The sequence below is a fragment of the Salvia hispanica genome, chromosome 3 (genome assembly GCF_023119035.1).
Source record: "Salvia hispanica cultivar TCC Black 2014 chromosome 3, UniMelb_Shisp_WGS_1.0, whole genome shotgun sequence".
NCBI classification, from domain to species: Eukaryota; Viridiplantae; Streptophyta; class Magnoliopsida; order Lamiales; family Lamiaceae; genus Salvia; species Salvia hispanica.
The window spans coordinates 29757367-29776327 of record NC_062967.1 but is presented as its reverse complement, the minus strand read 5'-3'; the positions used below and the strand labels follow the sequence as shown (position 1 = coordinate 29776327).

The 18961-nt window shown below is 37.8% G+C and overlaps 5 protein-coding genes across 20 annotated transcripts; 3 read left to right on the top strand and 2 right to left on the bottom strand.

The window, feature by feature from the left end:
- Positions 1–73: 73 nt before the first annotated feature.
- Positions 74–2779, bottom strand: LOC125209814. Its single transcript, XM_048109395.1, has 2 exons — positions 2362–2779; positions 74–420 (listed from the first exon to the last, which is right to left on the bottom strand). The coding sequence occupies exons 1-2, from the start codon at positions 2777–2779 to the stop codon at positions 74–76; spliced, it is 765 nt and encodes a 254-aa protein (XP_047965352.1).
- Positions 2780–5776: 2997 nt separating this feature from the next.
- On the top strand, positions 5777–10905 carry LOC125211987 (RNA-binding protein 25). Of its 13 annotated transcripts, none has more exons than XM_048111974.1 (8): positions 6014–6183; positions 6473–6544; positions 7312–7578; positions 7735–7884; positions 8192–8630; positions 8734–9396; positions 9478–10052; positions 10494–10905. In XM_048111974.1, the coding sequence occupies exons 1-8, from the start codon at positions 6160–6162 to the stop codon at positions 10743–10745; spliced, it is 2442 nt and encodes an 813-aa protein (XP_047967931.1). In that variant the 5' UTR covers positions 6014–6159; the 3' UTR covers positions 10746–10905. The 13 variants fall into 13 exon arrangements, with proteins under 13 accessions (XP_047967929.1, XP_047967928.1, XP_047967927.1 ...); XM_048111977.1 differs by having other exon boundaries at positions 6046–6183; positions 7334–7578; XM_048111978.1 differs by lacking the exon at positions 6014–6183 and adding an exon at positions 6816–6859 and having other exon boundaries at positions 6523–6544; positions 7334–7578.
- A 1428-nt stretch (positions 10906–12333) lies between these two features.
- On the top strand, positions 12334–14654 carry LOC125210541 (probable serine/threonine-protein kinase PBL28). Of its 2 annotated transcripts, XM_048110084.1 has the most exons (8): positions 12334–12884; positions 12953–12994; positions 13055–13171; positions 13244–13354; positions 13443–13661; positions 13748–13863; positions 13935–14195; positions 14258–14654. In XM_048110084.1, exons 1-8 carry the CDS (start codon positions 12335–12337, stop codon positions 14471–14473), a joined length of 1632 nt encoding a protein of 543 aa, XP_047966041.1. In that variant the 5' UTR covers position 12334; the 3' UTR covers positions 14474–14654. The 2 variants fall into 2 exon arrangements, with proteins under 2 accessions (XP_047966041.1, XP_047966042.1); XM_048110085.1 differs by lacking the exon at positions 13055–13171.
- Positions 14655–15462: 808 nt separating this feature from the next.
- Positions 15463–16890, top strand: LOC125211859 (probable xyloglucan endotransglucosylase/hydrolase protein 33). The gene is made up of 4 exons (XM_048111803.1): positions 15463–15751; positions 15823–15923; positions 16073–16281; positions 16352–16890. The coding sequence occupies exons 1-4, from the start codon at positions 15526–15528 to the stop codon at positions 16752–16754; spliced, it is 939 nt and encodes a 312-aa protein (XP_047967760.1). The 5' UTR covers positions 15463–15525; the 3' UTR covers positions 16755–16890.
- Positions 16794–18864, bottom strand: LOC125211860 (protein-S-isoprenylcysteine O-methyltransferase A-like). Of its 3 annotated transcripts, none has more exons than XM_048111806.1 (3): positions 18649–18864; positions 17312–18015; positions 16794–17133 (listed from the first exon to the last, which is right to left on the bottom strand). In XM_048111806.1, the coding sequence occupies exons 2-3, from the start codon at positions 17899–17901 to the stop codon at positions 16914–16916; spliced, it is 810 nt and encodes a 269-aa protein (XP_047967763.1). In that variant the 5' UTR covers positions 17902–18015; positions 18649–18864; the 3' UTR covers positions 16794–16913. The 3 variants fall into 3 exon arrangements, with proteins under 3 accessions (XP_047967763.1, XP_047967761.1, XP_047967764.1); XM_048111804.1 differs by having other exon boundaries at positions 18706–18864; XM_048111807.1 differs by having other exon boundaries at positions 16940–18015; positions 18706–18864.
- Between the last annotated feature and the right edge of the window lie 97 nt (positions 18865–18961).

The window sequence follows — 18961 nt, the reverse complement described above, 5'->3', positions numbered from 1 at the left end:
CAAAGTAAAGAACTAACAAAAAACATACATTACTTATTTTTTTTATAAAAAAAATTACGAAAGAGGTACAATTTCAACGACCATTACGTGTCCAGACTTCTTCAATCATGTCGTTCATGAGTTGAAGATGAGCTTGTTGATTGCGCATGCTCTTTTGAGCTTGTAATCTCTCGTTGACTCCATAGGGTAAACCTTGAACGACCGGCGGGGTTGCATGACTTGCGCTCGAAGTGGCTTTATCGTCGGACCAATCGCTAGTTGCACGACCTTCATCGTGAATAATCATGTTGTGCAAGATGATGCACGCGTACATGACATTGACGATATGATGCATATACCAGGAACGAGCCGAGCCTTTCACTATTCCCCAACGCGCTTGAAGCACACTGAATCCTCGCTCCACGTCCTTCCGTGCAGCTTCTTGGTGTTAGGAGTGGTATACTGAAAAGCATATTTCGAGCATGTTGCACGGATAGAATTGCTTGTATTCAATATATTCTACAATCCACTTTTAACCCAAGGCGAGAAGAAGTAATTTTATCGCATTGTTGTTTGCTTGTACATTTATAAGATGTTTCTCAAACATTTAAATGTATAAGAAGCAAATAAGTCTGATTCTTCTGCATAGTAGACTGGTCGTGAACGACGTTCACAGAAGGCAACGTAGTCGGTTCTTTGTAGAAAAGAAATAGAATTTCACAACTTAGATAGACTTTGGCTACCTATCGTGAAAGGTTGCAGTGTTAGTCTGCATGTTTCCTCACATTAAGAAATAAACGACACTGGTGTGGTATATCACTGAAGGATCTAACAGTTGAGATAAATCTTTCTTGCTATTTACTGAAAGACGGGTGTCGGTGATTGTTATTTCTTAATCATTGTTGATATAACATTGAGCATACGATATTGATTATGCACTACTTTGATTTATCATATGGTTTCGCAATCCAAGAATCCTGATATCTTGGGTAGTGGTGATCAATGTCTAGAGGTGCTAGTATTGTTATTGCAATGAATCGTGTGCTGGGTGAGTCCAGTTTGATAATATCCTCAAGAGTGTTCGAAAAAGGTTTTATTATTCAGAAACCCGGCCGGTTAGAATTTATTCCAGAATAATAAATAAAGATTTTGAACTAGACAACTCGTGGAAAAAGATTTTAATTAATTAAAGTCAAATAGTAGACTTAAATTAATTAATGAGTATTTATATCTTAAACACGAGAAATAGTAAATTAAAGAGGTAAAGCCCAGATTACTCGTAATTTTGGGATTGGACGGGCAGTCAATATTGTTTTACTGTTGTGGCTGATAATAATATTATGTTGGACTTGTATTAAATTGGGGCTCAATTTTATTAGTAAAAGTCCAACAGATTTGGCTAAAGTCCAACCTCCATGGATCCCTAATTTGACCCATCATAACTCAATATAAAAGGAGATTAGAAAGGAGATTTAATGTGATTTAACACATAAATTTCGTTCTCCCCTCTCTAGAGTGAACGCTTTTCTCAGTTCTGTGCTGAAGTTTTGTCTTCTTTCTAATCAAGCCTTTTTCGATTCTGACAAGCTTTGCCCACCCAAAGGGCAGATTCTGAGTTCGGGATACAGATTAGAAGGTTCATGGTTGAGTACGAATATCATCACGTGGAGAAGGCGCAAGCAATCACGATTCTTTGGAGAATCAGATCGGTAATCCTAAACCGTAGAATATCATGAATTAGGGTTTTAATTCCTTAAGCATGATTTATGTGCATTCTTGTATGCAAGTAGATAATTAATCCCATAATCGGTCAAATAGATTTGTAGATCTGATTTATTTGTTTATGCATGTCTTCCGTTGTGCAAGGGCACCAAACCCCAACACTTGGCGCGATGCAAAAAACTCTTCCCTGGAATCCGTTAGGCAGGAGATCGAGATCGTCTTTAAGAAAATTGGCCATCCCGGGTAAATGCCGTCGGCTAAGTAGTACCCCATATGATGCTGCCGTCCGTTGGCAGTGAACTTGATAACCGGACCGCTGCCATTGCATTACTTGGTGAAGAGACTCGGCGAGTTTAGCACATGGACGTCGTTGTTTGACCCCGCCACGCCAAAGTGAGCATGCCAAATCCAAATATTGTGGTCAACGATGGCTTCAAGGATCATCGTCGGGTGGGTACCCTTATACCCACTGGTGAATTGGCCTCTCCACGCTGCAGGACAATTCTTCCACTCTCAGTGCATACAATCAATACTCCCTAACATTCCAGGAAAGCCGTGCACTGTATCGTGCATCCATATCAGGTTTTGGCAATCTTGGGCATTTGGCTTGCGCAAATATGTGGCGCCGAAGGCGTCAATAACGCCCTCACAAAATTTTACCAGACACTCTCGGCCAGTTGTATCCCCGACGTGAAGATACTCGTCGAACATGTCCGTCATAGTGCCGTATGCCAACTGACGAAGCGCAACCGTGCACGTCATCAGCGGGGATAGACCCTTTCTGTGGTCGCATCTTCCCGCTGCTGGAAGTACACGTCGCGTGCCTCCATCGCGTGAACAATCTGGAGAAATAGTTCTCGTCGCATCCTAAACCGTCGGCAAAAAACGTCGGTCCCCACCGGGGCTCATCGGTGAAGTAGTCCTCAAACAGACGTTGATGAGCTAGGCCATGCTCTCGACGGACGGATGTCCATGGGCGGATGGGCCTCGGGACCTGCTCTTTGGCCTGCTGTTCGGCTTGCTTTTGCTCTTGTATTGCACGAATACCTGCGAGAATCTGGTTCCCGAAAGCAAACATTGCGCATTCCATAGCCCGAACCATTTCTTCCCCGAGAAACATTTTGGAAAAGTGAGTGAAAGAGAGATATTGCGATGGAGAGAGATTTGAGAGATGTGTGAGAGTTTTGTGAAAAATGAGTGAAATTAAGGTATATTTATAGATTGGAAAAAAAGGAAAAACGCGTCGATCGGGCGTCCGCGTCATCGGGCGTGACGCTGTAATGGGTGCCTGATCTCACGCCGGATGGATCGGGCGAGAGATTGGTCGGTCTTCGTCGGGCGCGCCCGACTCTTGCAATGGGTGCCCGATGATGCCCGATCCTGATCTCGGGCGATAGGACGTGAAATCGTGCACCCATTGTGGATGCTCTAAGAGAAAAGTTAAATGAAATTGTATAGTAGATGATTCATAAATAATAAACTAAAGCCTTTAAATGAGAAAAATATTGCCAACATCATCTTGCATGAAGGCAGGGTTGGATGTGATGGGCCAAACTATCGTGAAACGGAGGAAGTACTATTGAAGAGTCCAGAGAATGAGAGGTAATGTATTAAGAGCAATTTTGCAGTATAAGAAAATCAAGATTAATTTTTATAGACAAATGAAAATGGAAAAAAAATGATACGGAGTAGTTACGAGGAAACACAAAAGTTAATGATATGGTGATTTTCATTTAATTTTAACTCCTCCCGTATGCCAATATTTGGTACAAGTTGACCGGTTCGAGTTTCAAGAAATGTAATAAAAAAATGATTGAAAAAGTTAGTAGAACATGATTTTTATATACATTTTAGCTTTATAATAAAACGTGGATGAAAATGAGTTAATGAAACATAAGATTTATTATCAAAAATAGTAAATGCAACAAAGATTTCGGACATATTAAACAAAAGAGTGAACTACAAAAATAGCCCCTGGACTATGCGTTTATCTCGCCAGTGAACCATGGACTTTAAAAATATCCCCAAACAACCCTGGACTAAGTCTTTATCTCGAAAATGGTCATTTTTCACTGTTTCGTGACGAAAATACCCATTTGGGAGGTTTTGGGAGGTTTGGGCAATTTTGTCTTTTTACATTTTAAATCTGATATTATTTCAGTTATATACTAAATCTGATATTATTTCAAAATTATCATTCTTCTTCCATTTTGCCATCCTTCACTTTGTTTCTTTATTTCAATATTAGATTTAATTTTATAAAATTAAATTTTAAATTTCGATTCTTAAATATCAATAATTTTTTTTTAATTATTAAAATTACTAGTGTTAAATAACAGATTAATAGTTTTAATCAATATTTGATAGTGTCTAATATTTAATCAATAAGGTACGGCGACACCTTAGTTTTAATCATAAATAGATCATATAACACGATTTATTCCGAATAAATATGCATCTAATGTAAGAAATATAATTTTCGTTTATTAATTTGAAAAGAATCAAAATTAACTAGAAAATTTCAACAAAAATTCTTCTATATCAAATTTTTAGTCAAATTCATAATATGTTTAGTCAAATTCTCCTATACATTAGATGCATATTTATTTCATAATAAATTGTGTTATATGATTTATTTATGATTAAAACTATTAATTATTGATTAAAACTAAGGCGGCAGCGTACCTTATTGATTAAATATTAGACACTATCAAATATTGATTAAAACTATTAATTTGTTGTTTAATAGTAATTTTAATAATTAAAAAAATTTATTGATATTTAAAATTCAAAATTTAAAATTAATTTTATAAAAGTAAATCTAATATTAAAATAAAGAAACAAAGTGAAGGATGACAAAAGGAAAGAAGAATGATAATTTTGAAATAATATCATATTTAGTACTCCCTCCGTCCCAGAGAAGTTGGCATACTTTGAAAATGGCACGGGATTTTAGGAGGTTTTGTTTTGTATGTTAAATGGAGAGAGAAAATATAATTTTTATATTCATGTGAGAGAGAACTTTTTCCAAAAAGGGAAATGTGACATCTTTTGTGGGACAAACTAAAAAGGAAAGTGTGCCAACTTCTGGGACGGAGGGAGTACATCACAAAAATAATATCGATTTAAAATATAAAAAGACCAGATTGCCCAAACCTCCCAAAATCCCCCAAAATGGTATTTTCGCCACGAAAACAGTGAAAAAGGACCATTTTCGAGATAAACGCTTAGTCCATGGTTGTCTGAGGATATTTTTAAAGTTCAGGGTTCATTGGCGAGATAAACGCATAGTCCATGGACTATTATTGTAGTTCACTCTAAACAAAAATAGTGATAATTAATGGGAAATGATTTGTGTGGAGTAGTATTTCGAGTGAACTAAAAAAAATATCCATGAACCATGAGTTTATCTCACCAACAGTCTCTAGACTTTAAAAATATCTACAGTAGTTCCTGGACTAAGAGTTTATTTCAAAGTCGATCCTTTTTACTTTTTTCAACTGAAAATGTCTTTTTTGGGGCTGGATAATTTCGTCCCTACACAATTTTCACTTTTTGAATATGATATTATTACAATAATTTAATTCAAAAATAATTAATTTTAAGATTTATGTATTCAAAATAATTAAAATTTTAATTTAATATAATTTATTAATATTTAAAAATCTTAAATTTAAACTTAATTTTATAAAATTAAATCTGATATTAAAATACAGAAATAAAGTTAAATGACAAATTTTAAAATAAACCAAAATCCTTTTGACTAGATAAATCCAGTACTAAGGCCATCTCCCATTTATGAGGATAAGTTACACTTAAAAATAGTTTTACTCCAACCATTTACACAAAATTTAAAATTCACACCATTTTTGAGTTTTTGTCTCATGAAATTTTTACAGTAACATCATATTTGGTGTTGTTTCACAAAGACCATAAAAAATTAATTTAAGTTTAGTGTATAGTATAAGAATATTTCTACACTAAAACATATTTTTGGGGTATGATTGGAGATGATCTAAATTCTGCATTCGTTAAACGATGAACACCCTAGACGAGAGCCGGCAGTAGATTAAAAATTAAATTTTGAGCGCACCACAAAACCCAAAATTAGGGCTCAGAAATCTCAGTAGAACTGAAAAAATCATCTTCCAATTCCAATGGCGGATTCAAGTTCAACGCCATCCGCCGGCCACAATCCTGAACCCGAATCTCGACCTGCCCAACCCGATCCATCTTCCATATCGCTTCCAAACCCTACCCCTGCCCCTACCGGCCCTCTTATGCAGCCCTCCTTCCGCCCTGCTGGGCCTGGGACTCTATTTTCATTGCCTACCGGCGCCCCTGCCCCGCAATTCTCACATGTTCCGTATCAAGCTCCTGCCGTTCCACCACCGGGAGTGGTACCGCCTCCTTACGTCATCGCCGGGCAGCCTATGAGATACGGGCCACCTATGTCGAATGGCTACTCTGCCATGCCTCCGGGTGGGTTTTTCTCTCTACTTCCGATTAAATCTGTCTCTGGATATATGACTTGTGTTTGTGCGTGCGCTTTAATCCCACTTTCTTATGGATTTTAGAGGATCTGCCTTTAATTTGTACTAATAAAAACTGGGCTATTCGCCGAATCACAAGCTTTATGCTTTATGCATCCTAGGTTGTACACTAGTATCTTACAATCTGTTAACAGAAAAAACATACCAGGCATAAGGGATATAGAGGGGTACATGTTAGCCAGATTAGGGGTATCGATGACGGGATGTTTTCTCTACAGTGTCTCGTGATTGATTACGGTTGGAAAGGTTGGAAGGCTTCATGTCCCTCACACTTCAACTCCTTTTTGTTGGTATGCACGCATTTTTTTTTTATTTGCTTGATTTCTTTGATTTCTACTGCATATATTTCTAATAGAATGTACAGTCATACTTGTGAGTCCAATGCTATAGAATAAGGAAACACATAGGATTTTTAAAAGTTAATGTATAGGCTGAAAAAAATTATTTTCCATTCCAATCTCAAAATTGTTATGGTTTTGCTGCTCACTGAATGGTCTGTTATTGTAGTGATAAGACTGTTTAAACCCTTTTACGGGATATTAATTTTTTAATTGCCGACAGCATACTATGATAACAGTTGAGTGCAGCTATGCCTCTCATTCAAGGTATCACAATCCTCCTAACCATACAAGCTTCCTATGTGATTTGTTATGATTTGCGTGATTAAGGTTCTATACCATTAAATGCTAGTTTTATATCTGAAATGTGTTAGCTTGAGTGAAAATTTGGTTTGGTCATCTCACTTCTCAAATTAAACATTCACCTATAGTGCCTCCAATTGGGTAGTTTTGTCGTGCCTTCTGTTTGCAAGTCAATGCTTAAGGTATGCCCTATTCATGCATTTCCTGTTTCGTGAATCCCAATGTTATTTTCTTGATGTTCCTTCAGTTTATATGTTCAGCTGGTGAGTGTTGTCATGCCTGTGCTGCAATCTCTTATTGCTTTGATATTTTTGGTAACAACAATTGATTTATATTGTTGGATCTTTTTATGCTTGATTCAATCTATAATCAGTTGATATGTAATTTTCTTAGCATGCTGCTGACATTCTGCCTAGTTTTTGTGGCTTATTCATGCAGGTGTACCTCATTATCCTTCTCCTTATGCACAAATGCTTCGGCCAGCATTTCCTCCACGTCCATTGGTTGGTGTTATGCCATCATTGGCACGCCCTCCAGTTATTGGAATTCGTGGTCCAATTGTTCCTCCCGTTGTTAGACCCATTACACCAAATGCCACATCTTCAGAGGATCCACAGACAACTGTTTATGTTGGGAAGATATCATCAACCGTGGAAAATGATTTCATGTTGTCTCTCCTGCAGGTTTGATATAGTAGCTTTAAATATTGTTCTCTTCTATTGTATTCTCTTGTGGGATTCATTTTGTTTATGTATGATTAGTTTATGGAATTTTGTTTGAATGAATAAGATAGCTTGATATTTATCTCAAACAAGTCTAACTTCTAACACTTTCTGAAGCTCTGTGGGCCTGTAAAGAATTGGAAACGTCCACAAGACCCCACCGGTACTTTAAAAGGTTTTGGATTTTGTGAATTTGAGTCTGCAGAAGGAGTTCTTCGGGCATTGCGACTACTCAATAAGCTAAGAGTTGATGGACAGGAGTTGTTGGTATGATTGTACTACCTTCTATTAAAGATTACGTCTTCCTCTATTCATTGTTGATATTTTTTCTTCAACTTTGTCGTTTTAGCCTTCACCATTTTCATGCAAGATGCTGATGCCCCATGCTACATATTTCTCTCCAAAATTGGAAATTTTTTATGACTCATCAACATTTTCTGGGTTTTAGTTCATGTGCTACAGATGTTTAACTAGTTATACATATGCTTATGCGTCTTCTATCCCTCCCAGCTATGAAAGTTGAAAAGGACTTTTATTCTTATGCTGATATATCATGAACTTGATGGGTCTGCAGTTAAATGTTAATCAAACAACTCGGAAATATCTTGAGCGTTATGTTGACAAAAAGATCGAAGGTTCTAAGGCCAAGGAAACTGCAACTGATGGTTCTGACAAAGAGGAAGAAAGAGAGTCAAGCATTGATACTGAAAAAGTTGTTAAGTCGACTGAAGAGTCTCTAAAGCCTTCATCAGATGAACCAAAAAAGGATAACAGTGAGATAAATAAGGACAATTTGGATGCTGGAAGTTTTGGCCTTGTAACTGATGCAGATCGTGATGCAGATCGTGATGCTTCTGAGAAGCTCACAGGTATGATAGAGGAACGACTTAAGAACAAACCACTTCCTCCTCCACCCCCACCCCCACAAACACTTATTGATGGACCTGGAAAGTCAAACTCAGAGCAACCTTCTGGGTCAAAGGACAGGGAATCAGAAGATGGGGTGAAGAATGGTACGTAATTCTGTTAAACCTGATAATCTTGCTGGGATGTTTTATTTCCATGTCACATTAGTTGTTACAGACAATGATGAAATGCTTAAACTTCACTGTGCAGACACAGAAGACAAAAATGAGGATGATAAGACTGCTGAGAGCAAACCTTCTAGTGAACCGGATAGAGCTGGAACAGGTTCTCCCGATAAGAGTAGAAGACATGATAGGTACAGGGATCGAGACCGTGACCCAAGACGAGAAAGAGAAAGAGAACTTGAAAGATACGAGAGAGAGCGGGAGCATGATCGGGCAAAGAGGGAGAAGGATAGAGAAAATAGGAATCGCGAAGATGAACGGAGGTATAAAGCACGTGAAAAAGAGTGGGAATCAAGAGAAAAAGAGAAGGAGCATTGGCGGAAGAGAGAGCGAGAAAGAGAGAAAGATAGGGCGTATGAAAGGAAATGGGAAGTTGTGGACCAAGAACGTGATGGTGATGATGGATATGGAAAGAAGAGGAAATGCAAGGTAAGCGATGAAGAGAGAAAAAGAAGACAGAGGGAGAAGGAAGAGGACCTGGCTGACAGAGTGAGAGAGGAGGAAGAAATTGCAGAAGCTAAAATAAGAGCTGAAGAAGAACAGAAGAAACAGCTGGAGGCTGAGAAAGCAGGAAGTGTTCCACCAGCTAATGGATTTGAGAAAGCTACCTTGCCAAATGAAATTAATGCTGAAAACCAGCCTACTGATCAGACCTTTGAGCTCAAACCAAGTCCCGAGACTTATGAAGGTATTTATTCTTCTGTCTTAACTGATGATCGCATTTCAGTATGGGGGTCTCCACCTTTGAACTGACACATACCTTTCCCAGTTACAGCTGAAGGGATTCTGCAGAATGGCACCAGTGATTCATCTAATTCTGCCTCAGATGTTCGGCAAAATAACAATGTGCCAACTAAAAAGTTGGGTTTCGGGCTTTCAGGGTTGGGAAAGCGAGCTACTGTGCCTTCATTTTTTAACGAGGACGAGGATGAGGATGCACACAAGGAAAAGAAGATGAGACCTCTAGTTCCAATTGATTACTCAACTGAGGAACAGGAAGCTATTCAATCTTCCATGTCTGAAGCCCCATCATCCAATATGGCTGCCGCAGCAGAATTCGTGAAGCGTATTTCAACTGTTAATCCAAGAGAACTTGACGGAGAAAAAGAAAAAAGTAGGCATTCTCATGAGAGATCTGGACAGCGAAACCGTGATAGACATGAGGAAGAGAACAATAGCATCCGTGAGGAGAGCAGAAGAGATCATTTTGAAAGAGAAAGATCAAATAAAACAAAGACCCCAGAAAACCAGAAGCTTCTGGATGCTAAGCAATTGATTGACACTATCCCAAAGACCAAAGATGAGCTGTTCTCCTATGAGATCAACTGGGCGATCTATGATCAGGTGATTACCCTATATGCCTCTTTGATGCTATGATATATTCCATTTTGCTTAATCATATCCTCTGGGGGTTGGAGGGAAGTAACTAATTATCATTTTATTCGTTTTGATTTAATGTTGAAAACCAGTGAGGCTGTGATAAAATGAATTATAGTATGAGTGTTTTAAGGTTTTGTCTGGTATTAATTACCGGATCATGCTTGATTTTTGTGTAAATAACTTGATACAGTGGGGTTAAAATATAAGGAGGTAAAGGTGGTGTAGTTTCCGAAAGTGGAAAGTGCACACTTTTGTGAACGGACTAAAATAGAAACTGAGCACACCTATAAGGGACAGAGGAGGGAGTATTATTTTGGGAATGATTGAATTCTTATTACTGTTACTGTATGACGTAAGGTTATGTGCATGATAGTTTCTAAGGAAGCCTATCTTTGTACCTTACAGAATGTGCTGCACGAAAGAATGAGACCATGGGTATCAAAGAAGATAACAGACTTTTTGGGTGAGGAAGAGGTCACACTTGTGGACTATATTGTTTCTAGCACTCAGGATCATGTAGAGGCAGGTGAGATGCTTGAGAGGCTCCAAACTATCTTGGATGATGAAGCTGAAATGTTTGTACTCAAGATGTGGAGAATGCTTATCTTTGAGATCAAGAAGGTAGAGACTGGCCTGACTCCGAAGCCCAGGGGCTGAGTGAATTAAAGACGAATATAACGTGTTGGTTTAATCAAACTTATATTCCCATTTGTCCTTATATTAGAGATAGATGGAGTAATTTGCAAATTTTCTGTATTTTTTTTTACCTTTGATGCAGTTTCTCAATCATCTTATGCCTCTTCGCATATTTTTACCATTATGCCTTTGATTGATGCAGGTTTTGTATTTGAATATGCTTTTATAGTCAGTAAAATAAGCCTAGTTTTTTGTTGGGATTTAATGAAGTGAATTTGGTTATTTGAAGACATTCACAGCAATATTTTGAACAGCAGAATTGTGAGATTGATTAGCAGATGACATGACTTTCAAATATTCCATGTCCTGAACAATTTGAAATTGAAAAACAAAATTTATGCGAAAATATCAAAATTAGCCAAAATCAGCCACAGAGAAATGATTAGAGTAAGAAATTAGATTTATCAACGTTTGTTTGATCTTTCACATGGAGTAGTGCATAAGAAAAAAACAAGGCTGAAATTTACAAAGACATTTCCTTATGTTTCTTTCCTTATTTGGAGGAAAAGAGAAGTTTTAAGTTGAGCTCAGTACACACAGCCTAGAAAAATGATACTCCACACAATGGGGATGGTCGATATACTGGTGTGAGATTGGAGAATGGTGATGGCTCCACAACATAAGATCTACAAAATTTGTGTGTGACAGGCATTAAACAGACTTAATCAAAAGAGAAACCTTTACTTAGACAGATAAGCATCATAAGCACGACACAAATACTCCCTAAGAATGGCAATAATTATTAAGTAATTAAGTTGAAAAAAGAAGGAATGTGACGATCAAGCATTGATGTCAAAGCCATTTTAGTTACCAAAATGGTGAAGAAAGCAGCGGGAGATGAAGGGATCAAAACTTAAAATCGATTCTACTTGGGCTACATATGGAGTAATAACTTTACTTACTCGATTTATTTATCATTATTTACCATTTGACTAACCTTTTTTAATTCAATGGCTTCATCATTTTTTCCAGAGGTCCAGTTCAAAACCAAAACCAAAATCAAACCAAATAAATACTTTATAATTTATATAAAAATCAATACTTACTACTATGGAGTATAATGGTATAACAATTTTTTTATACTTACTATAGTTCAATCTTTTGTTTTATATGTATGTATGCATCACGAAAACAACATAATTTTGTCTTCTCTATTGGCTCTGCCGAATATATGATTTCGACATATAATCACAATACTAATTAATTAAGCATCCTTGTTTTCGTAACACATAAAGAGAGATAAATTACATAAATTGCCAATTTTGCCTTGTTTCAACATTTGTCGTTTGTCACAATAAAAAAAAATAAAGTAGTCATAGAATCCGAATGTTATTACCATTTATTCCAGACTAATTCAAATATTGTTCCAAAAAAGGTACTAGTATAATGTAACTCCTTATAGTATAATCACTCCATTTGTCACTACATAGATAAACATAGCCTCCAAAATTCAATCTCTATTGATGATCATCATTTTCATTATGTCCCTTTTCAAGAAAATGAATCATCTAACATTCATCAGATTGATCTTGTTAATGAATCTCCATTTCATGCATCAAGCAGCTCTAGCAGATGAGAATCAATGTGTTGTTGACATGAAAACTCCATCATCATGGAATGATTCAAGAGGTGCGGGAGGAAACTGGGGTGGATTTGTCAACAACAACACATGTGCACAAGCACTAGAAACATATTTATATGCGTTGGCGAAGAACGCCAACAAAACCGGGGAAATATTCCTGAACCGCACACAGCGAAAGGCCTGTCTGAGTTCAACAAACATGAGTGAGAAAACCTGTGGCATTGAGAGGCTAATTAGTGGGAGAGGAGGGTGCTCGGACTACTCAGTGAAAGACGTTGTTAACGAGCAAGCAATTCAGCTGCAGAATTTGGATCAAGGCTGCAATGAAGGGTGCAGCTCTTGTTTGAAGAGGTGGGAGCAGATGGATTTTTCATCGGCCAGTAATAGCTCGATCGAAGAAGAAGAAGAAGCCGATATCTGTAGGTTTTCGGTTCTTGTTTCACTAACTAGTAGAAGGGCTAGTGACATGGAATGGATAGATTCAATCTACACCTGCCTTGGAGATGGAATTCCATTAGGTAAGTTGTGCATATATAGTTTTTATACCTAGTGATTCTATGGATTAAAATTTGATCATCTTCTGCAGCTGATGAGGGAAAACAAGAAAAGAAGATCACCTTAACTAAAGGTATGATACTTAAAAAGAATAAATGGCCTTTTTTTGGTGATTGATGATTGTTGATTACAGATCTTGAAATTGTGGCTGGTGGTGTTGGGGCCATTTCAATAGTAGTAGCCATTTTGTGTGTAATCTTCTTCTACTTGAAGAAAAGGACCAAAACAAGACCTTCTAAAGAGATTTATGGTAGTGATCATCTTGATTAATAATCCAATGTAATTTAAAGAGTGATTTCAACTAATCTCATGTTTTTTTTAGGTGGAAATTCGTGTTGGGAGCAATCCAGCAGCATCAAGATCTCAGTCAGAGAGGTGTATCAAGCCACAGAAAATCTCAGTGCAACAAACTTCATAGGCCAAGGCATAGCAGGTCGAAACAATTCATCCCCTTAAAAAAAAGAAAAAAAGTAGTGTTCGTATATATATATGATGGACAGATGGGTGATTGTGTTGAGCAGGGAAAGTATACAAGGGGATTCTGTGGAACGGGGAGGCTGTGGCGGTTAAGCACATATTAAACGAGGGGCACATGGAGACGTTTGTAAGGGAGGTGAGGAGCTTATCACATGTGAAGCACCCGAACCTGGTGCAGTTGTTAGGGCATTGCGATGGAGAAGATGAGAGCTTTCTTGTTTACCAACTGTGTGAGAATGGAAATCTGTCTGAGTGGCTGTTTGGTAATTAAAGACTAGTTAACTCTTGTGTGTGTGTGTGTGAGTGAGTGATTGTAGTAATTAAGTATGTTTTTGAATTTTGAGTCCAGGGAAGCATAGATTGTTGTGTTGGATTAGAAGGGTGGAGATTGCTCTAGACTGTGCGAGAGGCCTCTGGTTTCTTCATACCTATCCCCAAGGCTGCATTGTTCACCGTGATGTTAAGGTAGTACCATATATCATATATATAGCCAATCCAATACTTACTGGAGTTGTAATTGTTAAGCATGCATGCAGCCAACAAACATCCTTCTAGGCAGCAAGTTTGAAGCGAAACTGTCGGATTTCGGATTGTCAAAGGTGATCTCGATGGGATTCTCCCACGTGAGCTCGGAGGTACGTGGAACCTTCGGGTACGTGGACCCCGAGTACCAGAAGGATCGGCAGGTGCACTCGTGTACAGATGTTTATAGTTTTGGAGTAGTTCTGTTGCAGCTGCTGTCGGGGCAAAGGGTCATGAATCTCGAAGTCAGTAGACCCGTGGCCTTGAGTAAAAAGGTACGTAGATAATTGAATAGTAGTAGATGTAAGATAGGGAGGTAACATTTTGGTGTCCTTAGGCTAAAAAGGTGATGAGAAAAGGCGGAGGCGGAGGGGATATAACAGAATTTGCGGATCCAAAACTTAATGGTGAGTATTGTTTGGAGGGGTTTGAGATGATTTTGAAGCTAGCATTGTGTTGTATTGGAGTTAAGCAGCAACGCCCTTCCATGGAAACAGTCGTCTCATTGCTACAGGAAGCTCGTCGCATTTCTCTCCACACCATCCACAAATAACAAATACTACCTACTACCTACTACTATATGCTTGGCTTTGTAAATACCATTTTCACAAGGACCATTTTTTGGGCTGAAATATTTATTTCTCTTCTACTACTATACCTCATAAATAACCATACCCCATTTTCATTTATCTTCTTAATTATACACCTTGGATCACCTTTGCTTCTTTCTTCTTCTTTTGGCTTTTGCTTTTGGAGAATATATACAATGCATGTTACTCCCTTTATTTCACTCTTATAATATTGCAGTAGCATTTTTTATGAAAATTAATATACGAATTAAATGGTCATTAATATATATATAGTACTACCAAAGAACAAGTTGGTCAAGTTCACTCTCGTAGTCTTACCAAATCACAGCTGTTTTAGGGCACACAATTGCAGCCTCAATAATGAATTCATGACTCAACATTTTCACCATTCATAGATGTGACATCAATATCTGATCAAACTAACATTTCTACGATTTTAATAAACAAAATTAGGAATTAATACACTCAAGATATAGGGTCATATTTTATTGTGGAAATAGAGATGTAGATAGGTGATAATCTACATAAAATGGGGAGCCTATTCCAAATTTTTGAAATTCAACAAAATTGTATCCAAGAAAGCTACACTTGGGAATGATCCTGTTTACAGCTGTATTGATTGATGTTCAATTGATTAGCCTCATTATCAATTTCATTTTCTAATTCATATAGTACTACTTATTAGATGTTGAATAAAAATATTATTATGGCTAATATATTTAGTGATCCATCAGGTCTCTATCTATTAGACTTATATGGACTAGTACTGACTAGTAGTTTTACTTTTTATAGTATTCGATAAAAAGTACAAAAACATCTCGCCAATCTCATATTTCATCGCAAATGAAAGTCCTTAATAAGTTGCCTCCATCACATGTACCTTCACAATTTGTAAAAGAGCCAAAAATAAATAAATAAATTACAGCCAGCTTGCAACAACTAAGCACAAAATCTATGTCCTAAGTCTATATAAATATTGCGACCAACATTAAATCCATTCCCATATATTGCAAGAATGGCCATTTCCCACAAAAATCTATTACTATCAATTGTTATTCTGTGCAACACAGTCCATGCATACTCCCGGGGACCTGTCTATAGGCCTCCGGACGTCGAGAGATTAACTGACAGTTTTATTCGATTAACGGTTAACCAGAGCTGCAATGTGTTCTTTGGAGGGGTGAATGTGCATGTCATGAGCAACGGGGCAAATGCTGAGCTGAGTTTGGACAAGTCCTCAGGTAAATTCAAACCATGTAACTGTGGCAACACTTGTCTGCATCATTTCATCCTCTTGTTTTCCGCTTCTTAGGTTCTGGCTTGTCGTCGAAAAACAAATATTACTATGGATTCTTCAACGCAGCTATGAAGATGCCTTCTGGTTTTACATCAGGGGTTGTGGTTGCCTATTATGTAAGTCTTCAATAATCTAAAACTTCAATATTTGGCTACTATCTTTTCCCCTGTTTTTCAAGAATCTCAAACTTCAGTCTTGCCTTACTCTGTTTTTTCAAGAATCTTCAACTTCATCTTGCCTACTCTGTCTTCTCCTGTTATTCCAGCTATCAAATTTTGACGCTTTTCCTCACAACCATGATGAGATTGATTTCGAGCTGCTCGGGCATGAGAAGAGAAGGGAATGGGTGCTGCAGACCAACATGTATGGAAACGGAAGCGTGAAGACAGGACGGGAAGAGAAGTTTTACCTGTGGTTCGATCCAACAAAGGGTTTCCACGACTACAGCATTCTCTGGAACAATCACCATATAGTGTATGTAGGCTTCTCACACCCTCAATCACTAAAACTCCTTGCTTTCCCAAATTGACAGTGAAACATGCAGGTTTCTGGTGGACAACATACCCATAAGAGAAGTAATTCACAGTAATGCCATATCCCCTGCTTATCCATCAAAGCCTATGTCAGTTTATGCGACTATCTGGGATGGCTCGCAGTGGGCAACTCGAGGCGGAAAATATCCCGTTGATTACAAATATGCGCCATTTGTGGCGTCAATGGGAGGGATTCAGATGGAGGGCTGCATCTTGACCACAAAGGATATGGCTCCTTCGTGTTCAAGGAGCAGCCCGTCGAGCTTAGACCCCGTTGATGGCGAGCTGTTTGCTAAGCTGTCCAGTCAACAAACCACAGGGTTGGAATGGGCTAGGGGAAAGCACATGTTCTACTCATATTGCCAAGACAAGTCCAGATACAAGGTTATGCCACCAGAATGCAATAGCAAATAGTAGGAAAAAGATTACTAGTTTCATTCTTTTTGAATAACTTGTTGACTATCATCAACTATATTATCAAGATGGAGATGAATAATGACAGCACTATTGAAATATTGCCAAATATAAATCTTCAAATAGACTTCAAATATATCTTCACTCGTATAGTCGTATTTAATCATAAAACATCACACATTTTCTTGCACCAGAATATGTAGATGACTTAGATTGCAACACGATAGATTGATCATGTTTATTACTGGTTATACAAACGTTAAGATTCAGGCTAAGACAAAGCCAAAACAAACTACAAAATGCCATCAGATATGACTTTGGTCCCAGATATGATGAGCACCTTATTATGAATCTCGACCAAAAAAAGACGGTCCCGTGCCTGTTTTAAGAAATGCCAAAGATTAAAAAGTGTGTTTGAAGCTGCTTCCTCCCAAACGGCTTTTAGATAGCAATAGCCAAAAGCTAACAAGGTGAGAGACCGCAGCTATTAACAATCATGTTCTATCTAAACATGATACATGGCTGAAACTGAAACTATATAGGGTAAGGGTTGTTACTTTATAAATGGGATACCGGAGGACGTTCGTCTAGCATACGCCTCATACTGAGAACCAAAATACTGCCTCAGGAAAAACTCTTCATATGGTATCCTCATATGGAAAAAATGCCAAACCATTAGCGCAAATGCAAGTGTACATAGGGGATTGCAAAGCACTATCTGAGTACCAATGGACCAGAGAAAGAAGCCACAGTAACTTGGATGCCGGACGTACTTGTAGAGCCCATGAGTGATCAATACATGATCATCATCAATATATTTCTTTATTAGATGAGTGAAGGACCTACCAGCGGTTATTATAGCCAACTTTCGTATGATTTCACCAACGACTACCAAGGCAAGACCCATGTTGCTTATTGCCCACTGTTCCTTCATTTCTGGAAAGAAATGTATTTCAACCAAGTACTCGACCAGGGAGAAGATCATTGCCATAACATAGTCTATGCTGAGTAAAAGGGAATTCGGAGTTACTTTCTGAATCCCATGAAAGTAAACTGCTAGAAGAAACTCAGAACTGTGAAAGAAGAATATCGCATACAGCATTTGCGATATTTGTCTGAAAGCTGTGAAGCTGAAAATATCCGACATTTTTCAAAAGAAGACCCAAAAGCCTATCCCCAGGGGAAATAATCAAGTCTCGTACTCCGAATCATCCCAAACAAGAAAATTTGGATAAGTTACTCTTGTTTTTTTTTTCCAGACCTGAAATGGTTATACAGAAGTAAGATATTAGAGATGAAACACGGGGGCTCAACGGACAAAACGGTCATATGTGTCTAGCATATAAACAACATTAGATCAATTTAAATTACATCTACAGTTCAAACATAATGGTCTTTATCCATATTGGGAAACATAACTTTGAGGACCCTAATCAACCAGGCTATCACATTACTAAATTAAAGCTAAAGGAGCTGCTAGCTCTCGATACCTTGTTACGGGTGCACAAGCATTGCTTTCCTGCTTAAATATTTACATGCCTACCAGTGTTTTATGAAAAATCTGAGAGGATTCATTTTGTCGACACCAAGCCACAAATCACAGCAATGCAGGGTTCTATTACAGATGCCTTAATTTTGAAGATATGCAATTAACAAATGCACTAACTATGGTAGTAAATTCCCCCATGTCAAATCACATTTCTTCAGTCCAACCCCTTGTTCAATTTTGTCCGCTTAGCATATTTAACAATGTTTGTAACATAATCAATACCATGTGCACGCTTTTACAGAAGTCATATACACATACTAAGAAATCAAAACCCCAAGCAAAATTGCACCTTCAAACAGAAGCAATCAAAATCTTAACAAAATTCAGAGAAACACAGAGACATACAGCATTGTATTTACGAGATTTGCAGCTATATTTCGACATTGCGAAACATTAAATCACCTGACGTGGGCGGATCGACACTGCGTATTGGTGTCTCTCTGCAAACAGTTAGCAAGTAGATCTATGTGCAATCAATAACACCCAGAATTTTCCATGATATAGGTTGTATTTCCTCTGTATTTTGAATCGTGGAGAGATTTTTTTTGTTGGGACCGGTTTTTTTTTTTCGGATTTCATAAAAAAGCCGCGATCCATAAGTAGTAGTGAGTACTGAGTAGTAGTAGTATACTATTTATTTTAATTTGAACCTTCCCCA